This window comes from Ascidiella aspersa, chromosome 2 (assembly GCF_963924565.1).
Source record: "Ascidiella aspersa chromosome 2, kaAscAspe10.2, whole genome shotgun sequence".
Taxonomy (NCBI): Eukaryota; Metazoa; Chordata; class Ascidiacea; order Phlebobranchia; family Ascidiidae; genus Ascidiella; species Ascidiella aspersa.
Genome location: NC_139448.1, coordinates 19403065 through 19426730, shown reverse-complemented (window position 1 = coordinate 19426730; position 23666 = coordinate 19403065). Strand labels below are relative to the sequence as shown.

The following is a 23666-nucleotide window of genomic DNA, read 5'->3' as shown; positions in this document are numbered from 1 at the left end:
ACCAATAAAAGATAAAATTTCCAGGCATTTGAGGTGGGCGATTGCTCCCTTCTCGACTAGATCTACACTGTCGATAGTTGAAACAAACAAAATAATCGCTCTATTCGCCTAGCACAGGGGTTCGTAACTTTTTTTCCCTTATTACCCATTTCTGTGATCAAAGTCCCATTACCCAAAATCTAATTTTAACCATTTTGCCATTTTACCATACGGTACTAAAACTATAAAACAGCGATATTCAACAAATTATAGCTCGCTCGTCTCAACACCAACTTTAAATGCACACTTATAGCTACTGTATACTACACCAGTGGTCTCCAACCTGTGGGTCGCCATACCTCATCATATTCCTACTGTTTTAGTACGATTTATGTATTTTGTTTTCTTTGCAATTACGTCACACCAATAAATGTGACTGAGTACTTAGGAAAGATAGGCTTTGGTTTCTTCAACATAAAATAGGTGTTTTTAGCTCTCAAAAGCTGCTAGGTTACAAAGATTTCAGCAAATAAATATTTACTTTTGGACTCTTATGCAACTCATTTACCCGACTCTGTCCAATTTTTTGAGTTAACTACATCTTTTCGTTTTCAACCAACTGGATTTGTTTAACGAAATTTAGCGCACTGACCATATTAAAAACGAAACATCGTAAATCTCTTGAAAGTAGAGCATGGCCATTATGCTTATGCAAAGTGGAGCCGCGTTTTTAAAAACTGGTGGACATTATGCAGGCGCAACCGTCGCACTTAGTGTTGAAAGAAATTGATTTTTTGCATAATGCTCGTTTGCTAAATATAAATTCATAATTTAAATAAAACTACCAAAAAGAAATCATTTTAGTGCACATGTATAGCCACAGTTCGCTGGAAATGTGTATAATTTACACATATTTGCTCTTGTTGCTTAGTTCCAGCACTATTATATATATAATTTATTCCCATCTGAAAATAATGGGGTCGCAATGTAAACTCTGATGTAATTTTATTTAAAATAGGGTCGCTTATTAAAAAGGTTGGAGACCACTGTACTACACCAAACAACTCCACTAAGAATACCTTCAAGAATAAACACTAACAGCAAACTGATCATGAAAAAATAGCTAGGCTAGCCGTGAGCGGATACAGTAAAAATCTTACTATTACGTCACATAAAACCGGCCACAAAAATTATCACTATGACGAACCCATTGTAAAAATACTAAAATATGCTTGTGCTTGTTTTAAAAGGACTCGCATCACAATCACAACATCAAAAAAGTGTAAGTACTAAAGCAACTTACCACTTACAGCTGTGTCATTGTTTGTTACAACCATAATTCTAAATATTCTGATTCCGCTGATTACCCACCTGCTATCCTGAATTTACCCGCATGTAGGTAATTACCCACAGAACCGCTGGTCTAGTATGAGCCAACCGAGCTGGTAAACAACAATTTTTAACATGCAATCAAAAAAACATATTGAACAAAACATTTTATTCTTTGTCGAAAAATATTCAGGAAAACTCTACACATTGAACTACCTAAATTCATCCATTGATTTTAACGAAAACGAGCTGAATTTTCAATGTGAACTTTTCAACAATGACGTATTACAGTGAGCCCAGGAACCATTTCACAATCGTACAAAGTATTGTTAATGTCGAACTCGAAAATTTGTTGAAAAAAGCGGCAGATAGATTTATTTACACAAAAATGTGGCGTAAATAATTTGTATTGCGGAGGAACATTTGCTGTAGAAAAATCGCTTTCTTCTATCGAAACAGAAAATTGCAATGCAAATGAACAAAAAGCGGGCTTGGAAATAATCTAGAATATCCACATTTAGAATTATAACTCTTAATAATGTTTTACACACAAAAGACACACAAGCAGCACATCTGGTGATTTTTGCAGTGTTTTCAGCTGTATAGGTCGTCTTCTTCTTCCTCGTATAAGTCTCCACCACCTGATACTCCAGAACCTCCTGTCGGGGCTGTGCCTCCTGAAGGACCACTTCGGCCGAAACTATAGATTCAAACGTGAACATTTTGCAAAAATTGTTGTAAGAAAACAAACCAATTAGAAGCTAAAAAAGGCTAGCAAAGAGCGCAAGAAATTCTCAAGAGTATTTTGAGCCACGAGAAAAAAGTTTTTCGAACACTTCGTACATCCTTTTTAAAAGGTTTTACTGTGTTTGGTTGCCGCGATATTATTATCACTCAGCTTAAAACTTACTACCGTAACTTCTTAAACAAAACTAGCCATTATATTTTCAATATAACGCCAGTCGACTTTGTAGTTTCCATTTGGGTGGTAACCTAATAATATTTTACTGTTATTGTGCTTGTGGAGAAGTATTTAGTTAATCCATGTAATGTTAGACACACTGAGCTGGATGTGTGTTTTAGGCTCCATGTTTATCGAACACCGCAAAATGCAAATCAACACATGACATGAAATCCCTATTTAACGGACTCTCGCAACACGTGGATGCAGCGTTTAGGAATGTATGCCACGATGGAATTGATTAGCACCCTATTGATGATGTAACTTTGTGCATAACGTTACTTTTGGGTTACATGTTAAATTGTAAGTATTGTAGGCTATACCACGAAAAGCAAGCTTAGACTTAAGCAAGCTAGACGAGGATGGTCAACATACCATGTACTGTAAGCGAAAAAAATACGCATTTATCTCAAACGCTTACTACGTTAAACTGGTAAAATCCCAGTTAATCTAGGTATTTATCTAATAAAGCATACCTGAAGTTGCCGAAACCTCTTGCTTGTTGTAGAGTTTGTGCAAACATTTCGTATTTGCGGATATCTTTGTCAGTGACCGATCGACGAGCAAATTTCATCGCCTCCTCAAAATGATCACGACGAATTTCTGGAACAAGTTCTTCCTCGTCCTCGTCCATGTCCTTTAGACGAAAAAACATGACTTGAAGTATGAAAAACGACTTCGTAAACACTCGCTATGTAGCTAGTCATCATGTAACTGACCATTGCAACTCCAGTACGTGCTCTTTCTCTCTCACGTTGAATATCTTTTTCAATACTTTCACGAATAGCAAGTTTACAAGACCTTTGGCAAATTTCTGTGAGATCAGCACCACTAAATCCCTTTGTAACCTTTGCCATCAATTCAAGATCCACATCCTATATACATAAATGTTGTATATAGATAAAAAACATTTAATCAAAAAAATACGGAAGTTCAAGACTTTTACGGTATATTTCCTACTTTTGCTATTGGAGATTTACGTAGGTTTGCTTTTAAAATTGATATACGGGATTTCTCATCTGGAAGGGGAATGTAAATGAGTTGGTCAAGTCGTCCGGGACGGAGAATTGCAGAGTCAATAATATCAGGTCGGTTTGTAGCTCCAATGATAAATACTGCAGGACAAGAGCATTTTAAGTTTATTTTTATTAATGTTGAATATAGTCCAACATTATATAAATAAAGAAAGTATAAGAGATTGAATAAAGTATCAATATATTAATCATTCAACACGATGTAAGTCTATATAGCAAGTAAAATAAAACTAAAGGCAGCATAATAAGATCACCATTTTTTTTGTTGCCCATGCCATCCATTTCAGTAAGAATTTGATTGATGACACGGTCACCAGCACCACCGCCATCACCAACATTGCCTCCTCTACTCTTCGCAATTGAATCTAACTCGTCAAAGAAAAGGACACAAGGAGCAGCTTGTCGTGCCTATAACATTGTTTTTCAACAAATATGCTATTAGAAAAAATGTAACATAAACCTAAGTGTTTAATAGCTAACCTTATCGAAGACCTCTCGGACATTTGCTTCGGATTCACCAAACCACATTGTAAGCATCTCGGGGCCTTTGATTGAAATAAAATTGGCCTGACATTCATTGGCAATTGCTTTCGCCAATAAGGTTTTGCCGCAACCTGGTGGTCCATAGAACAAAACACCTCTAGAGGGGGTCATGCCAAATTTGAGGAATTTCTCTGGGTGCTCAACAGGGTACTGCAAACAAAGAGATCTTGTTAATCATGACCCCTTTGCTTCATCATAAATCGTCCGCTTAGTGGAGCAACCAAATAGTTTAAGCAAAAAATCTAGTAGTATTTGTAATTCCGCACCTTTTTTACTTTAACAGTTCTTTTATTAATAAATACTTTTTAAATAACAAAACTACAAAAATGTTTGTTATTCTATTGATTTAGCATATAAGTTCAAAGACTTTTTTATTCCTCCCCGGACGGCGGCCATACGAACACAGGAAAAGGCATGGAAAAAAATCTATTTTTGAACAGTTTTATGGAAGCAGAATAGAAGCAATATAAAAAAAAAGTGTTTTGATCGTGATGTCATAAAAGAGAAACAAAATACTTGGGTACACCATGCACGGATCTGTAATGTAGCTTAATAATAAATTTCAAAGCCAAAAAGGTCGAGTAGGTCGACAGCATCTTGATTAAGACGTTTCGATACGAACTTGTATCATCTTCAGTTAGTGTGACTGAAAAGCAAATCAAAGCTTCACTTATAAAAGGTAGGACGCAATTGTTATCATCAGAGTTTTTACAGTTGGAGCCTTTTTGTTATCATCAGAGTTTTTACAGTTGGAGCCTTTAGGTGTTGAATAGGTAGAGCGGTGTAGATAAGTCCTTTTTATAAGTGAAGCTTTGATTTGCTTTTCAGTCACACTAACTGAAGATGATACAAGCTCGTATCGAAACGTCTTAATCAAGATGCTGTCGATCTACTCGACCTTTTTGGCTTTGAAATTTATTATTAAGAAACAAAATAAATACGTTTTTGTTCTAACAGATTGGGTTTTCTTAATGACCGTTTATCATTTCTTTACTAGGATTTGGTGCCAAGGTCGGAAGCATATAGCTCGCCGGCCAGATGCAGAGTTTTTAACACAGCATATGGCATTTAAAATCAATTTAATAAAACTGTTTCACAAAGTAACAAAATATCTGTAAATCGACCCAGTCGGTAGAGCGTTTCCCCATCACTTTCGCCAGGATGAAATAAAAGTCGCCCAAAACGTGTGTCTGACGACTGCAAATTTCCTTACTTTCTAATTGTTTTTCAGAAATAATTTAATTCACATTTATCTTTGACATAGTTCTTGTATGGCCGGCCTTAGTTGTTAACTGGACTATCGATTTTGCCCTTGGTGTAGCATATAAAACAACAATATTTCAAAAAGTATACATAATTATCATATTAGTATTTGTAAGCAACTATGATGAAATACTAACAAATTACAGAACAAAGACTTGAAGTTGAGCAAGCCATTGAGCCCAAAACATCAAACCAGTGCTTTTCAACCCGTGGGATGGTCCGCACTTGTGCGGATAAAAAAAAAATAGTGCAGATGACAAACGTCGTGCGGAATAATGTGTGGATGAAAATGGTGCATGTTATTATTTTGATCATGTGTAATATAGTAATCAAATAAGCTGGTGTGCCCACTTACGCGTTACAGATACAGTAATATAGTCTCGTAGTGGTTCATTGCAGCTTAAGACATCTATTTTATATCGGTCAAGGCTTAGGCTCAACAGTTTTAACACACAAATCCTCTCATTGAAAATAAACTAAAGGTTGCAAACTTACTGTGCTAAAAATGCGGATGGAAATTTTAAAGGTTGAAAAGCACTGAACCATATGAAAGGTAGGAAAACCTGAAATACTTGAACAAGTAAAAAAAAACTTAAAATAAACTTTTTAGTATAAAATACCTGCACAAGTTCTTGAAGTTCAGTTTTAACATTCTCCAGACCACCAATGTCACCCCACGAAATGTTTGGAACCTCAACCACAGTTTCTCTTAAAGCGGATGGGTTGCTTTGTGCCATGGCAAACTTAAGTAAAATTATCAATTAAAAATAAAATATTCCTTTATATACATATTATCAATAAAAATACCCTAAAATCTTCCATGGTAACAGCCAGACTGTCCATAACTTCAACATCAATGGTTTCTTCTTCCATGTCTATAAGATCCATCTTTCCTCTGATCTGTTGAAGAGCTGCCTCAGAGCAGAGAGCAGCTAGATCCGCTCCAACATGTCCATGCGACTCAGCTGCGACCTAAAATAATCAATTCATTTAAAAATGCAGGTTTAATAAAATAGGCCAGTAAACAAAATAAAAAATAAAAGAAATACATTTTTTTTTCAAAGCTAGTTCTTAAGCTAGTGCAAAACCAATTGAAGTACATAGACTAAAGATACCTTTCCAAAGCCCAAAAAAAATTATTAAATAACTTTCTTATGAAGAAGATGCAAGTAAATAATAATTTTTCATTAACTTATTCCTATAAAATCGATTGGGATAAAAACAAACAAAATATCTGAAAGAATAAAACAAATAGCAAGATTTGATTAATGGATTGATGTTAAGACATCAAACAGAATAAAGACCATTGTTAAACCTGGTGGTACAAGTATTATACAAAGTTTTTTAAAGGCCTTGCAAGACTTTAAGATACAAATTAAAGTTTGGTTTAGGTGATGCCTTAATGACACTCATCAATTCGTTTTATCGTCTTTGTCCAATAAACCTTTTTTGTTACACTTATTATTAGCTTTGATATCAGCACAATCTCAAGCGTTTTAAAACAGTTAAAAATTTAAACCCCATAACGTATATGAATGGAATCATTATGATATTTTAGACACAATGCTTTATCCGGGGCCTTTTGTGGTAATTTATGCGAGCTTTTCCATAATGAATAAAAAACTTTACGTTTCGGCATATTTTCACCTAGACTTACTGGCATACTGTATCACTCAGATGTGACAAAGTAATCTTATCAGATATTAGTATAAAAGTGCTTACTTGTTCTAACTCAACATCATCTGAAAGTTTCATGTTTTTGGTGTGGATACGAAGGATCTCAAGACGACCGGTTGCATCTGGAATCCCAATATCTACTTCACGATCAAAGCGTCCAAATCGACGTAGGGCAGCATCAATTGAATTGGGACGATTTGTAGCAGCCATTACCACAACATGGCTCCGTTGTTTCAACCCGTCCATGAGAGTCAGCAGTTGGGAAACAATGCGTCTCTCCACTTCACCATGAGTCTAAAGTGTGTAAGTATAACACAATTCAATGTATAGACAGAGATAGACTGATAAAAACCAATATATGTTTACTTAATACCAATTTTTGATGTATTACAGCAAATTGATTCGTTTAAACTAATTAAAAACCCTTTTAAATGGCAGATACTATTGACACTTTAATAACTTCTCTGACCAGACTCATGGCCTACTGTATTGTAAAACAATATCGTGCCCCTTAATAAAATGCAACTTTGGGCCACATCCACTTTCTGCCTGCCACAGCACTAAGCAGTTAATTACATTTACAATATACCGACTATGACATATTAAACCTTCTAAAAGAAATTAATATAACTGCCGGATACCCCTTGGCAAAATATAGTAGCACTGTACAACAACCCCCTGGAAAAATATAGCAGCACCGCGGTATAACCCACATAAAAATATACAGCCACACATGCTTGTCAAGTTTCTTATTGCATTTATCTCGTAATTATGCTGTACATAACCATGCAGGATTAAAATTAGGCTAGGGTTGACCTTAGCTAAACCAAAGGCACAATCGAATGCGTTTAGCCTCACCAAAATCAGTCAATTAATAATGGATTTTCTCACAAGCAAGGCGAGGCTAAAAGAAATAGAGTTTGGTGAGACCAAAACCCTTTTCTTACTTTTGAGATTCAAGAAGTATAATATCATATTCAACTTATTCAGGGCAAAGATGTGAGTTATCATTTTTAAAAATATATTTATAAGTAGAGTTAATAACACAGTACTTTATCTCTTTTGGGAGCAATGGCGTCCAATTCGTCAATAAAGATAATTGCGGGAGCATTTTTTTCAGCTTCTTCAAATGCTCTTCTCAAGTTTGATTCAGATTCACCAGCCAATTTGCTCATGATTTCTGGGCCTGTAAAGCATAACATTTGGTGGTAATACCAACAAAATGTCCTTTAGGGTGAATTAAAATAGTAGAAACACTTTACCATTAATAAGAAAGAAAAATGCCCCAGTCTCATTAGCTACAGCTCTTGCAATCAGGGTTTTTCCCGTTCCTGGAGGACCATACAACAAAATGCCTCGTGGTGGTTTGATACCAATAGCCTAAAACAATTTTTATGTTTGTTTAATAAGGCCAAAACAAATAAAAAAGAATTATCTTAACTTTAGATGTTGCTTACCTTAAACAAAGCAGGATGGCGCAGAGGTAACTCTACCATTTCTTTGATCTGAGCAAGCTGTTTCCTTACACCACCAATATCATCATACCCAACCTCATTTAAGGATTCCTCTTCATCCTGTCATGTTAAACTGGATGCTTAAGGTAATTTTTTATATCCAGGTCCTAACATTACTACTTGTTAACTTCATGTTTTATAAAAGAGGTAGACCCAATTAGCTTAATTAATGTATATAAACTACAAACATAACACAAACTAAAAAAATAATGTATATATGTTTTAAATGCCATCCTCTTCAAAACCGGTTATAAAACCCTTACTTGGATATCAGGTTTAGATAAATTACTACTGTTTAGGTGGGGGGCAAAAATTTATTAAAACAGTGCCGATAAAAGATCTTTACTTTAACAATGAATTGAAATGAAGTGTCTTTACAACTTCCTTGTTAAATAAGGTTGTCATTAGATTTTTACATTTTTCACGGTCCAGGTGCGTGTACGAAATACGGCCCTGAGAGTGTTAAGACTCCCTACAAAATGCAATTTATACCAAAATATATCTAGTTGACGTAATTTTCTATTTAACTTGGTAATATGGCCATTTGTCATGAGTAACAGTTAACCAAATTTTAAAACAAGATTAATGTAATGTTTGTGTTTCGTTTGTTTATGTGTTACTTTTATATGTAATTGCGGAGCCGCCATTAAGCTGTGGAGAAGATATAGTGCTATTGATAAGTCACAGAGGCTGTTCTGACACTGCAATTCCATAGCATTTTGCACGCAATTGAAATCGTGTGACAATCGAACGTGAAAGTGTCAACACGGTGTTGCATTTTTCTAGCGTCAAACAGACGATTTTAAACTGACATAAGCTCCTAATAAATACCGTTTTTAGCATTGCGAATACACAAAACGAAAATAATTTCTGCCTTGTTTCTCTACTCCAAAGTAGACACTGAATGTTTTACATGACATCACAACTAAAAGGGTGCTTGAAAACCACATAAAAACTTTTGTGTAAGTGCAAACCATTATTCATCGCATTTATTCTGTTTTAAAAGGTATTATTCACAATACAGTGGTAAAATCACAAAAAACATCATAGACTAACGTAAACGACAAATAAAACAGTGTTTGCTTGTCTTTATTACCCATACAAAAATATAGAAAAAACAAAAAAAAACTACTTTTTAAGTGGAATACCTTTTGTTTATTTTAAATTGTAATTTTAGGGGGATTGGGATTAAGCACTCGCCCGCTCGCCAATGCGAGTGGAAATCGCTCCGGCGAGTGCTGGTTGACAAACTTGCCCGACTGGCGAGTAGTGGCTTTGGCGAGAAATTTAATTAGTTGGTATAGGAAAGTGCTTCTCAACCTATGGGTCGCTGTTTGATTTGGCTGGGTCGCTGACTGCAGTAATTCACATGTTTATACTAATTGAGATTGTTTCTGAGCAAGATTTCTCAATTAAGGAAGCAATACAAATAATGCATAGTTTTAAAAATTCGAAATTCCGTAAGCTAATGCCTAGTTTTTGTTCGCTTACAAAAAAAAACTATTGGGTCGTCAAACCTTAGTCGTCATACTTACACTTAATATTTGGGTCGCCGCTAAAAAAGGTTGAGAAACACTGGTGTAGGACAACTTGTGACCCGTTTTAAAAAATCGTTTACCGGCAAAGAATTAAAGACGCCATTGCTGCAGTGATAAATAGTTTGAAGTTCATTGTTTAACTTAAACGTTGTTAACTTTTAGATGTTTAACCCATGAGTTGATGCCTTTGAAAAAGTTTATTGGACTTGCGATGTACCAAGCGATACAAATTTGTTTTGTGGGACTGAAACAGCCTACTGAACACTACAATATTTTGAAATATGGCTTAAAAATAATTGTCTGTAAAAGTTTTATATTGCAATTATATTTAGATACGAATCTAAACCATTACGGACGCCCTTGGAAAATTGAAACGGTCCACTTTAGGGCGTTGGGCAGCACAGAACCTGTAGTGCATATGGTTGTTAACTTTGCGTATGAATGGTTTGTGGCGCGAAGCAACCTGCGGTGAAACGTCCTTTAAGCACAGAAAAAAAACAGAAATAAGCACAGTAAAAAACAGAATACGAAAAAAGAGAGCCAAGGATTTTTAGAAAAATGGAAAACAGGCAGGCCGTGGCTACTAAATTGTCAGCGTTATTTTTTTTTGTTACTAAAGATTCTAAAAAATATTTCGGCTAAAAGACATTGTTTAAGCGTGAACTGCTTATGGATCATTAATTTGTTCATCCATGAATGGAAATAAACGACCAGACTTTTATAAACACTAATGTTTACATATAGAAACCATAAGACACTGTAACGATAACTCAAGAAATGCCCGCGCTAGGACGGAAATTTGTAGACGCCATGCCGAAAAATTTGGCCAGTGTTATTTCATCCGGGCGAGTGCTGATTGATAGCAGTGTTAATTTTTGCGTAGGAACAACCCTGAATTTGCCAAGGGTGGTTACAACTTCAACATCAACAGTATTTAAAAATTACATGACCTTTATGTATGGAACCTTTAAGCTAAAAAGATGCCCTAAAAGTTCATAAAAAACATATTTTGTTGAGGCATAGTCTGGTGCCCTAATTTTTATGCGAATCATAGAACAACATAAAAGTCAGGGTAAACTTAATGCTAAGAAAACAGCATGGGAGCAATAAAACCTATATACTAAAAGTTAAATATGGTAGTAAAACACATTCGCTACCCAGGAATTGCTTCCGCTACCCACGAATTGGCCATTACCATGCTAATATTTGTATGTTCTTTTAATTTATTTTAATGTGTGATTTTTAGAATTTTTGATAAAAATAGTATTCTAACAAGGTAGTAATACTTTTCAATATACAGAATACAGTAAGCAACTTAAACTTCTGTTAATTTATAAAAGAAATTAACAGTATTTAAATACATACCTCTCGCTTGATAGGTTCACCCTCACAATGTATAACAGTTTCAGGAGAAACCACACAATATGGAGCAGGATCAGTTTCTATCACTTTAAATTCAACTGCTCTCATTCCACCACGAACAAGGAACACATCACCTTTGCTAAAAATGATAATTTTTAGTAAAAATCTCTCACCGACTGTTTTGCATTTTCCTGGAAGGTTAAGTTCCCTCCAAAACGTGGTGTCCTATAGAACAGTGCTCAAAACCCGGTGTGTCACAGTGTTCCCAGAGGTTTTTACTTGCAATTGTTTAAAGGTGCTTATTAATCTAGTAGTGCTAACAGATAAAGAAGTAATCTTGGTTACAAATCACACTTAATTATCATGTTATATTCTGAACGACTATTTAAAAATCCCCAGTTAGGCTTAGACAACTAGATCTAGTTGCGGCTGATTGCGATTCTAATCTAATTTGAGTCTCTTCGTTGGAACAAAAAATTTTTTTCCCGGAGTAGCAATGTTTTTAATGCAATTGAGTCATGCGTCTAATGGTAATGTGAAACCAAACTCAAAACACCGTTTTTCGTCTCTTATTTGCACATGGGCCAACCGTAAACACAGGATATTTTTTTTGTTATTTGTTTAGGTTGGCTGATTAGCAAGTGTGTATTCGTCCACAACCCCCACCCCCTGGATACGCCACTGCCACCTTTTAAAGAAAGCATCCACATTTAGTATAAACTATTAAATATAATATGCTTATAGCCACCCTAAACGCCCCCCTGTTAAAGAATGTGCCTCCTGCATAGCATAACTAGCAAAACGTAATTTCTTACCAAACTGGCCTGTAAGCTTCAAGGAAGTAGGGCTTAAGAAATGCTTCAAACAGATTGCCAGTAATTCCTTCAACAGTGTCGTCGATTGGTAAAACATGTATCTTTACACCATATTTCACATCAGGACAAGGTTGGATGCTAAAATTAATTTAATTAATATAAAACAATGAACTTAATACAATGGTAAGTTTGCTAGTGAAGTCTGACTATTTATTTTAGAGATTTTCAGAGTTTAAGTAACACCAACATAGTAGTGTATGTTATACTATGATAAAACCAATATAAAAAATACCTTATAATATCTCCTAATCTGACACGAAGATTTTTTCGAACAGTTCTATTGATCCGGATCTTTTCATTTGGAACATCATCCTCTGACAAAGCAACACATACTGTTTCTTTGCGTTTTTTGCCTTTCAACAGCACTGTATCTGCTCGAAACAATTGTAATTCCTCCATTTTTGCCTAAAAATGTAAGTCAAAATTAAGCAATATGATGATTATATATTCAATATCTACAGTTGGTGAAATTTACCGGAGAAAGAACAACAACACTGTTGTCATCTGAAACAGCATCTTCCACAATTAGACGATTAGGTTTGCTTTTTTGCCTTAAAATTGCTGTTGCCAAGTCAGTGTCCTCTGGAGCACTAAACAAAAAATAAAGTTTAAAAAAAAATTTAAGAATGCTGAAAATAAAAGTTTAAATGCTGTTTATCTACATTGTGGCACATATTTTTGTGTTATTAAGTGGTAAAAGTCAGGGGCGTATCCAGAAATCCAAAAAGGGGGGGTTACGAATTTTCAACTTGCGGAATTCCCGTTTTTTCTGTCTGACGTTAATGACGTCATAAAATAGTGAAGGGTGTGACGTCATAAAATAGTGATTGTAATAACGTCATAAATAAATAAAAAAACTAATCAGAAACCGCCCATTGACGTCCAGCAAAAGCAAAACTTTAGATGCAAAGCAAACACGTGCATTGTCGATACTCCTACGAAACCGCTTAGTGTGCAATCGTTAACTTTAGGCGAGAAACTAAACCAAGACGGTATGTGTGATTTATTTTGGTAGATCCATGTACAGAAGTTCGCTAAATTGCAAGCACTTCTCTTCTCACCTGCAATACTAAACAAAGTTATTATGCCACGATTAGTGCAACATCTGCGCCGGGTTGTGTGCCAAGTCACCTAAAATACACGCACGTCTTTCAGACTTACACCAACATCGGATATTAGTGCAGACAGCGAACAGCGAGGAACAGCAGTAAAAAAAAAAAAAACGCGTTTTGCGTTTGATTTTGGTTTCGCATTAGCTTAAGACGCGTGACCTAATTACATTAAAAACATTGCCGCTTAGGATGGTGAGTAAAACCCTGCCAAAAAACGATAAAATCACTAACGAAAAGGGGAGGTCCGGACACCCAAAAAGTTATGTACAATAAAACTAGGTATTAGCTTAGGACAGTGGTTCTCAACCCTTTATGGCCCGTGGCCCCCTATGAAAGGCTATCAACCCTCGTGGCCCCTGCTTACTAGCATTGTGTTTAACTTGTTTTACTGATTTTCTCACGTTAATAACAAATATGACCTTTAATCAACGAATAAATGCACTTAGTTTAGATTTCTAAAAAATTAACAAAATCAGTAATTTTCTAAAAAATAACAAGTCAGTCTTTTTAATTTAAATTAACATAGTAGTCATTACAAAGCTTGATTTTATACAGGTATTGTTTATAGTCGTCTCTGTTTTGTACTGAACCAAGGGAACGCTATTAGATTCGTCGAGATGATTTCTGAATTTTTGTTTTATTCATGCGTTAGTATTACTTGAGAAATACACTGAGCTTAACCTCGCTAAATATTGGCCTAAAATTAACCTTGAGTAACCCTGCACCATACTTGCGTTTTACGAGTTTCTTTTGTTAACGCGCTTTAAGAGAATTGCGAATTTCTAAACCTGGCATTAGGTTATACCAGTGTTTGGCAATTTAATGGTCATTATGTTAATCTTGTTATAAAAATTGAATAAAAAAAATACAACTAGATATATTTTTATAGAAATTGCATGTTGTAGGCCGCAGGGAGTCTAAGTTCACACAGGGTTAGGTTGTTGACACCAAGAAAAGGTGAAGTATTACACGGCTCCAATTGATACCGAAAACATCGGCAAGACATAATGGTACTATAAAACAAAGAAAATAGGCTACGCACGAAGCGCGACAATAACGTTAATATAGTTAAAGTTGGCAAAAAATATAGTTCGACAGGGACTCTCTTAGCCACATTTAGCATGCGGGCCTGAACCACACGGAGACAATATAAAAATTCATGTACGGCTATCACGCGGTCCCCAACAGCTACATGATTACACCAAACCAGTGCTTTTCAACCGGTGTGCATGGTACACCCTAGAGTGCACCAGTACGAAAAGGTATACAAGGGTGCATCACAAACTTTTACTGAACCATTAATATTGACATTGAATGCTGATTTATATGACATGCAATAGTACTCGCAAGCAGCCTGCAGCCATAATCGAACTCTCACCGACAGTGTGTAAAACGTCAACTCTCGGTTTAATTGATATGATAATATTGATATGCATAATGATTTGTCATGTCGCTTTTTATCTCAGTTTTCCTTTAAGTAAACAGGGTGCATGAGTTCGGTACAACAAACTTGGGTTAAAGAGCACTGCACTAAACTATTTAAAACTAACTCGTGACCCACATTTTGCCGACCACTGGGCTACACGTTAGTTTCTCGCCCAACAGCATTCAACGCACACTTTATGATTAGGTAAAGGATATCTGCACTATAGGCCGCCTGAAAAAACGCTGGCTTCCCAATACTTGGCTGCATATAAAGCAGCAAAGTAATTGTTTAGCCATAGCGATCGACCTTTATCCAAACTTGCCAATGGCCAACGTCTGATTAAGCATAACTTTTCGTGGTAAAACGTTAAACTTGCCTACTGACGCGTCAAAGTACGCGTCAGAAAAATTTGTTACGAAACGTTACAAGAAAGTTTTACACACATAATAAACATGACACATTTAAGTTAACTTGCAAATTCCGAACATAGTGACACTTTGGTTATGCAATACCTATAGCTACAGAGGTATGCCTGTGGCCCCCCAATGACCGCTCGGTGGCCCCCCCAAGGGGGGCGAAGGCCAGGGTTGAGAAATCCTAGCTTAGGACAGAGGTTAGACTAAAGCGTCGTTCGAAATTTCGCTTAGTTCCATCTTAAATTAGGCATGCTATAGGCATTTAAAAATGATTGCGATCGTTTATGAATATTAATATCGGTTATCGTCGATTTGAACCCTAATGCTCCATACCAGTGGCATCAAGTATGGTATCATTTGAAAGGTGTGATTAAGGCCTGCCCCAAATTTGTTGGTTAAATGATACAAAAAGTTTTCATTTTGTGTTTTATAATGAATATTATTATATTTTTTTTAATTTTAATTTTTTTAATATTCATAAACGGGCTTAATGTGGAGTAATTTTTTTTTTTGAAAGCTAAGTAAATATGTTTGTTTTGGCATAGAAATTATAGAACAGGATTTTGTAGGTTGACTAGCTTTTGGTCCCAGAATGCTACCACTTTTTTTAAAGTAATGAAACGAGTTGTCAAAATTTAAATGAGAAAATAAGGCGCTGGTCTAGAATCCTACTATTTATTTTTACAGTAACCAAATGAGTTGTTAAAATGAAAAGTGCGAGGATGAAATGATTATGGTGGAATAAATATAATAATAATACTTGACCAACCTAAAGCCAAACGCTAACAACTCACACATTAAACCAAATAATGTTAGCAATAAAAAAAACAGGTTAAAATATGGTAGGATTGTAGACCAACACCCAATTTTTATTGATAAATATGTTAGGTTTCTTTGTTTAACAGCTAACCTTTTTTTTGGGCTTGACATAATTTCAATATCTTTTTGTCTGGTGAAGTGTTTTACCAAGAATACAAAATTTGTTTCAATAGAAAATAAATAAATTGCTGTGGATGTGAAAAGTTCAACAGGTTAACTGTAACTACAATACTTTTATTGTAAAATAATTGGCGCTGGTCTAGAATCCTACCACAACGTTGAAATGATTATTAAGCAATGCATAATATGTGGGTTAGGGTGTCGGTTAGTGTTTGGGTGTGGGTAGGTCAAGTAATATTGTTTAACACTATTACTGGACTCACCCAAACCCAAACGCTAACCGGCACCCTAACCAAAATAATGTTCGTTGTGGTAGGATTCTAGACGAGCGCCAAATAATTTTCGACCAAACGAACTCCCATAAATCACCGTCACCCAAAGGCCAACGTTTAACGACGACAGGACTAACCAACTATAACTTTATAAGGAAATTTATATATTACAAATCTAAATAATTCACTATTCAAGTTATGGTACAACCTTACATGAGCGACTCGACTCAGTCACCAACCGCCCGACCTGCTTTCGCACGCTGACTTTTAAAAGAGACGAATCATTCTTTTGTTTTGTTTCACAACGATAGCGCATGACACGACGGAATTGAGGGCAGCCATTGGCAAAAGGGAACTAAATACAATTTGAAACATATTTCTTTGTACACGTATCAACGAAAAAAAATTAAATTAAAAAGTATGTTAAAAAAATACTAAAGACAACACGGTGGATTTTTTTTTAAATATTACAGAGAAGTAACCATCTGAATTTAAAAAATGTGCATATTCTTTTTAGAGTTTTAGACAAAGACGCCTTATATCGTACCATATTTATTGGTCTTAAACTTGTAACCCTTTCAAACTGTCACCAGTTATAGAACTTTTTATGATCGCTTAAGCATGATGTCCCAAAATACGTCATAACGCAACGTCACCAAACAACGCGTTTTGTAGCAAGTAGGACTAAAGATATTTCCTTTATGGCGAAATAGAGGAAGTTAAATTATTCGCGAAAAAAAAAATGCCTTCATTATTTTATTTTTTAGGCACATTGTTTATACAGACAACTTGTATATCGGTTATCTAGAATGAATTCACACTGCAAAAAATAGACTAGCCTATGGAAACACACTATATTACATATAAAGCAAAAATGTATACCTTAAAACCATCCATATTTTGCAAATAGTATAGCCATTGCCCATATTAATATTGGAGGCGTTTGGATTAAGAGGAGCGCATTAAGAACAAAGAAAGAAACAAAGAACTTGAAAGAGTGAGATTCATTGTGACCAGGCACGTCAACATAAAGGCACTGGTCCAACGAAACTACACGAAAAACTAAACAAGAACATAAAACGTGATAGAAACACAAGTTGTTACCAAATCTTGTAGTAAGCGCAATGAAAACAATGTTGTGTTTTATAAAAGTGTGATACTAACGTTAATTAGGCAGGTAAAAAATTATACTGTAAAGAAGATAAAGTTATTACTGTCATTGATGCGTTACTATAACTTGACAGTCCTCGCTGAATATTGGCCTAAAGGTTTTACGATGGAATGTTTGTTTTAATATAACGCCCCAGAGTGCAACATAACGCCCCAAGAAAATTTAAATTCCCCACCTGGCATTTTAGTCGCACGAAAAAAACGATAAAGCCGCATATATGGCTACAAATGAACCAGCACAGTAGGCCGTAGTAGTTGTGCCAAAGCGATAGGCGGCGTAAATCCAAACTTTCCGCTAAAAAACTAATAAATTATTCCAATTACCCGACATAGATCTAAAAAATTTCGACATAGAAAATTGAAACTCACTGCCACAGTTAATGTAGTTAGGGCCAGCAATGTCACAAAGCAATGTAATATCTTATTTGTTACAAAATCGATAATAATAATAGCCTACTCCCTACTCCGAACGGCGCGAAAATTGCGTCAAAACAAAAGTTGTTTGATTAGGGTTTGATGTGTGGCAATAATCCATATTGCCTAATGGACTGGTGGTTTTACCTTTAACGCTGCACTCAAGTGTAAACATTTTTCTTGCTCACCACTTAAACGTTAAAAACACTTTCTCTAAATCTCTGTAATAAAAATACGTCACAGTGTTGGTAAAATGATTTTGCTTGTGTACACCTTAAATTGGTCGTGCGTAGACTACTCATGGGCTATTAGTATCTTACCAGGCCACTCAAGAACACAATTTTTTTGCGAACCGTAACCGAACCTGAATCGTTTTTTCTAAGATTTTAAGGAGCCGAATATTTTGAAAGAAGCTGAGAACCCGAACCTGTCGAGAAAGCGGTTCACTCTCGCATGACGACACAACCTATATTTTACACAGTCAAGTATACTATGTTCAACATTTTGTGAAAAAAAATAAAATTTAGTAAATAAAACGTGATTTTTATTTGTCGGATATTTAAATAATTAACTGCTTGTTTTTATTACATCGCGAAACTTGGATTAAATATGAGTTACAATTTAATAATTATTCTCTAATTGATAGACCCAAATTTTTAGGTGTAACGCAAATCATATTTTAGCCGAACCGGAACTTTATAAACCGGTTTTGAAAATAAATTTAGTCGAACCGGAACTTCTAAATTGCTTCGAACCGAAACCGGAACTGAACCGGATTCCAAAACTTGAACCCGAACCAAACCTGCCCGGAAAGTTAAACGGTTTGACTCCCTGTCTAAAATCGTCTGATTAAGAGCAAATCTTTCGCAATGGGTCCTAAATTTAACAAAATAAGGCCTAAATGAACAAAATAACGCCTTAAACTGCAGGGAAAGGGCATGGGATTGGAAGACACCGGTCTGACATCGCTGTTATGGCACCGGATTATTTGTCCCATTTTGGGGTAAGCAATTAGGTGAGAGTTAATATTAGGTTAGTTAGTGATGAAGTTACGGGTGGCGTTTGGGGTTATGTATAAGGAAATAAGGTTGTATACTGTAGTGCAGGGGTGGGCAACTTCTCCAGTCGGCGGGCCTGATATGGGAAACTGAAGTACTTGGCGGGCCGGATTCCTGATCGATATATTAATTGTACTGCCATGGCCTACATGTTTTGTCGCATAATGGCGGCTAATGTTCTACTCTTTAAACACGGCAACACTTTCATTGCCCTGTAAAGAACTGATTTTTTTCTTGCCGACTTGAAAAAGTACTTTTCGGCATCCAATCTTTGTTAAACTTTACGTTTCTCGGCAAAATCCAAGGAATAATATTGATGTAAACTCTAAATCTAAATTTGGAACACATAATAAGACCAAAAAATCAACAATACCTAAAGCAGAAAAATCAATAATTACCATATAGTATTGACACCAACGACACATAATAAAGCCTAACATGCAGTATTATCTACGAGAGAATAATAACTACATCGTCTGAATAAGACACAAATCTGTCGGATTAAGTCCTAAATTCTTAGGAATAAGGCCTATATGACCAAAATCACGCCTGAAACTGTAGGGAGAAAGGTATTGGACGATGGGCGCAATAACATTAGCCGCTTTAGTGTTGAATTTGGGGCGCCCTGGTTTGTGGCCGGTGGGTAATGGGTGGGGTTGGAAAATGGGTTAGAGTTCAAATTATTAGTAGGGGTGAGGTTTGGGGATAGGTAAAATGTTTTATAGGCCTGATTTTGGTCATTTAGGTCTTATTCCGACGGGTTTATAACTTATCCCGATTAAGACGGTATAACGACTATTTGATATTAGTCCTATTTTGGTCTTATTCCGTACTGTGTGTTAGTTTTGTTTCCGAACTGTGTGATGTTGATGTTGCTCTTATTTCGATCTTATGGCTGGAGTCCTCTAATTTTAACCCCAAACAAAAAACTAAAGAATAACCAACAATCACTATTATTTGACGTAGAAAGAAAGTAATAGGGGATTGCGGTAGACTGTGGCCGCGGGCCACATTATCATGTAAAACCGGAAACGGGATGTTCAAAGTAGAATCCCAAGGTATTCTAGAATAATAGGTTTCCAATATAGAATAACGAATCCAGAATAGCGAATCCTAGTATATTTTTATTAAATTATCTAACCTTGGTTTTGTTTGGGGAAGGGATTAATCTTAATCTACCTCACAGGGCCTACAATCACAGCAATAAATCGCCCAAACAATTTGCTAACATGTGTATATAATAATAAAAAAATCTCCCATATGTTTAACATTCTTAACAACCGTCATTTGAAGCAGTTCTGTAAGTTGTATTATGTCAACTGTCCAGGTTTTTAAAGCATTGTTGGGTTTTAGTGCTTCTTTTTTGACTAACATGATCTATATGCAGTCAAATAATGTACTGCAAAGAATACAAAGTTACTATTAACATAACGAATTCTTGACAATTACGCTGTGCATAACTGCATTTTGTAGACGGCCAGCACGTTTTACAACGTAATATTACTTTTGCAACTTAACGCATTTAGGGCAATTGCGAACTCCACACCAGAAATTACACTTTAGTCGCTCGCCCAATAATGCTTGATTGACACTTAATTATTAGACGAACGCTATCGCGAGACTCGGTAATTGGTTGCCCGAAAAAACGCTGACACTGCACTACCAGGTTCCATTTAAAGCAGTGGTTCCCAACCTTTTTGTTGTCACGGACCCGTTTAGACAGATTATTAATTCTGCGGACCCCTACCTAAATTTTGCCCGAAACTCAATTAACATGCTATTGACTATTGTAATAATTATGCTACTCAAATACTGACCTGCAGGGGTCGGCAACCTTTCGTACGCAGTGTGCCAGTTTATGAATAATGTCAAAATATTATCAACTCGCGTGCCAAACAGTTTTCTATGTTTGGTTTCGCACTGGCAATCAGGGCTGCGGAGTTAGGTAAAACCAACCCGAGTCCGACTCCGGACAAATATCAGATTTCATCACGCCCCGAGTCCGACTCAGCCTCTGTATTTCACCAATTTACGTAACTAAATTAAGGTGGATATTCCGCAATCCACTCTAGGGTCATGGAAAATATGCCACGAGCATATGCTATTCCACCTTAACAATTTATAGTTTGCTGCCTTATCAGTTTCGAAATTTGGTACTGCGCATGCCGCACACGTCGGACTCGGGTAGTTTTACCTGGTCTTACTGGACTCCCGAGTCCGACTCAGCAGCCCTGCTGTGATCTGACTTCTAATTTACGTATATTATTTGAAATATACTTCGATGCTTTTAAGCCGATACCTAGAAGTGTTAACTATCAGTTTCGCTTTTTGTTGGTTTCTCAGTGGCACTAAAACACACGTGCTTACTTTGAATGTAGAACAGTGGTTCTCAACCTTTTAAGCTTACGGACCGGTAAAATTTTAAAACAATTTTTGCGAACCGGTGGACCTTCAAAAATTGAAATCAACCTAAAATGTAATTATGACACAATTATGCAACTTAAAAGCAAATAACTAACACTTCTATGTAATGAGAAATTTGCTGCTGTCTTTTTGATATCATACGTGTTATACGTGGTTCTAATGAAGTTTTTAACGTACAACTGGTCTTAAAGTTTAGGATTTAAACGAGTTGTAGCCTACTTTTAAATAGTTGGGCACAACACTTGCAGCAATGTGACGTAAGATGAAGTCCAAAGTAGACCGTTAACTCTATGTTACGTCACAATGCTGCAAATTACGGAACTGGCTAAGTTCTAAATTTGATGGACAAGCCGCCTTCAACATCTTGCTTTTTGCAATTGAGATATAAATTTGTAATATATTCGGCGGACCGACAGGAAAGTTGACGCGAACCGGCGGTTGAGAACCATGTAGCATGCCCTGCTTTAACGTAGTAAACGTTACGCAAAATGTGGGCCTTTGTGACGTAATACGAACGGTTAACAAGTTAGGGTAGATACTTAAACGTCCATTGTGAGGTTTCAAATCCAAGCGTTTTCAGATCGCTTCCTATTGGCTGAAATTTTATGACGTAATACATTTATATTAAGCGCAAATGTACTCAACGCAAATGAACGGCGTTGACGTACTGTAGTACTTGGCGAACAATAAAAAGAAGTTTCGAAAATCTAATCGTTATTGGCGCAAGACTAACACGCAAAATCATAAGGCGTTAAAAAAAATAATAAGGCGTTAAAAAATCGTTTATTGTCGTGCCGGAAAATAGGAGAAACTTAATTGGCTTATGGGTAAATACTTTGACACTGTTTTGCATCTTACGCCGTAAATGAAGCTCAAAATAACCATATCATTGTTCTGATTAAATAAACAAGCGTTAGCATGTCTCAAAAATTAGTTTAAGTGTGTTTAAACTTGATTTACAATATCCCTAGCCAAAGCGAGTTGTGATTTGTGTGTGAATGTAGGTGTGCAAAGCCAAAACAGGCCAGTACAAAAAATTACTTACAGTCTGCTTAACTGACCGTACGCAACTATGCTGGGTATACGACATATGTACTAAACTTAATAACTTCGTTTTGTTTATCATTTATTAAATTCGGATTTGGTGTAATCTATTGTGGTGGTCTAAGTAACCTGGGCGAACTTGGCGCGCCGGAATTGGTTTTGGGCAGTATCTCCAAAAGTTGTGACGGTATAAAGTTGAATTTTTTTTTATTGTGGCTCATTTCGAAGGTGGTGCCTCCCAGTTTATGTCGTTCAAATTTGAACTTGCGCCCCAAGTTCGCCCAGGTGTCTAAATAGGCTAAATAATGCACACAACCTTAAATGAGTTGGAACTATTATTAAATGTAATAATTGATCCACCCGACCCCAAACGCTAACACAAATAATGTTAGCAATTTAAGCCCCTGGGCGAAAATGTGGTAGGATTCTGAACTAGCGCCGTCGGCGCTGGTCTAAAATCCTACCACAATTATCAAATCAGCGCACAATATTTTAATTAGGGTGCGAGTTAGCGTTTTGGTGTGGGTGGGTCAAGTATTATTAAATATATATTATTTAATAATAATACTCGACCCACCTAAACGCAAACCCGCACCCTAACCCAAATAATGTGCGTTGTGGTAGGATTCTAGACCAGCGCCTGACCTTATTCCGAATGTGTTTTATTCTGACGTTGGTGTTGTTCTTATCTCGGTCCTATCGTATTTTGTTGTATTTTTCTTCCATAAGAAAAATAAATAATTTAGTACGGCCGCTCAGCTGATCGTCTGTTACGTCTCAAAATTTCGTCTGTAACGTCATAAAATTTCAGCCAATAGGAAGCGATCTGAAAACGCTTGGATTTGGAACCTCACAATGGACGTTTAAGTATCTACCACAAGTTTGACGCTCACAAAAAATAATATTAAATACAACACAGTTAAGACACTTATTTGTGACACGAACTGGCAATGTGTGCAACCATTTAGATAGTGTTAGTGATGTAATAGTAATGTTAATGATGCGGTAGTGATGTAACGGTTGCACTTTCTTAAGGTGATATAACGTGCGCGTTAAATCAATTGGCATGCCATGCAAAATCATCTTGCGTGCCGGGGGTTGCCGACCCCTGCTGTACTGTGTTAAATTGTTGTTGTTGAAGAAAGAAAGAACGAACAAAAGATGATACACCATTGGCATAAAAGTTGAATGAACAATTGACATAATACTAAAATAAAGAAACTAGAACAGTGGGGAAAAATATATAAATAAAGAAGATAGGCTGACGACCAACTCGCTACATCTGCCCTGGCTACGCCTATGGGAGTTGCGCCTCG

General features: G+C 36.1%; 1 protein-coding gene across 1 annotated transcript; it reads right to left on the bottom strand.

Moving 5' to 3' along the window:
* Positions 1-1460: 1460 nt before the first annotated feature.
* On the bottom strand, positions 1461-16063 carry LOC146164224 (transitional endoplasmic reticulum ATPase-like). Its single transcript, XM_083382538.1, has 17 exons — positions 15940-16063; positions 12551-12665; positions 12308-12480; positions 12016-12153; positions 11204-11339; positions 8244-8360; positions 8049-8166; positions 7839-7972; positions 6832-7080; positions 5917-6081; positions 5730-5852; positions 3784-3996; positions 3558-3711; positions 3230-3384; positions 2989-3144; positions 2746-2906; positions 1461-2008 (listed from the first exon to the last, which is right to left on the bottom strand). Exons 1-17 carry the CDS (start codon positions 15957-15959, stop codon positions 1903-1905), a joined length of 2433 nt encoding a protein of 810 aa, XP_083238664.1. The 5' UTR covers positions 15960-16063; the 3' UTR covers positions 1461-1902.
* Between the last annotated feature and the right edge of the window lie 7603 nt (positions 16064-23666).

Excerpts from the sequence above, each read along its gene's own strand:
- LOC146164224 (XM_083382538.1), bottom strand. The coding sequence starts at position 15,959 with ATGTCAAGCCCAAAAAAAAG. Across the intron at positions 7,973-8,048 it reads ATTTTTCTTTCTTATTAATG|GCCCAGAAATCATGAGCAAA; the intron begins GTAAAGTGTTTC and ends TATGCTTTACAG. Across the intron at positions 3,385-3,557 it reads CATGGGCAACAAAAAAAATG|TATTTATCATTGGAGCTACA; the intron begins GTGATCTTATTA and ends CTTGTCCTGCAG.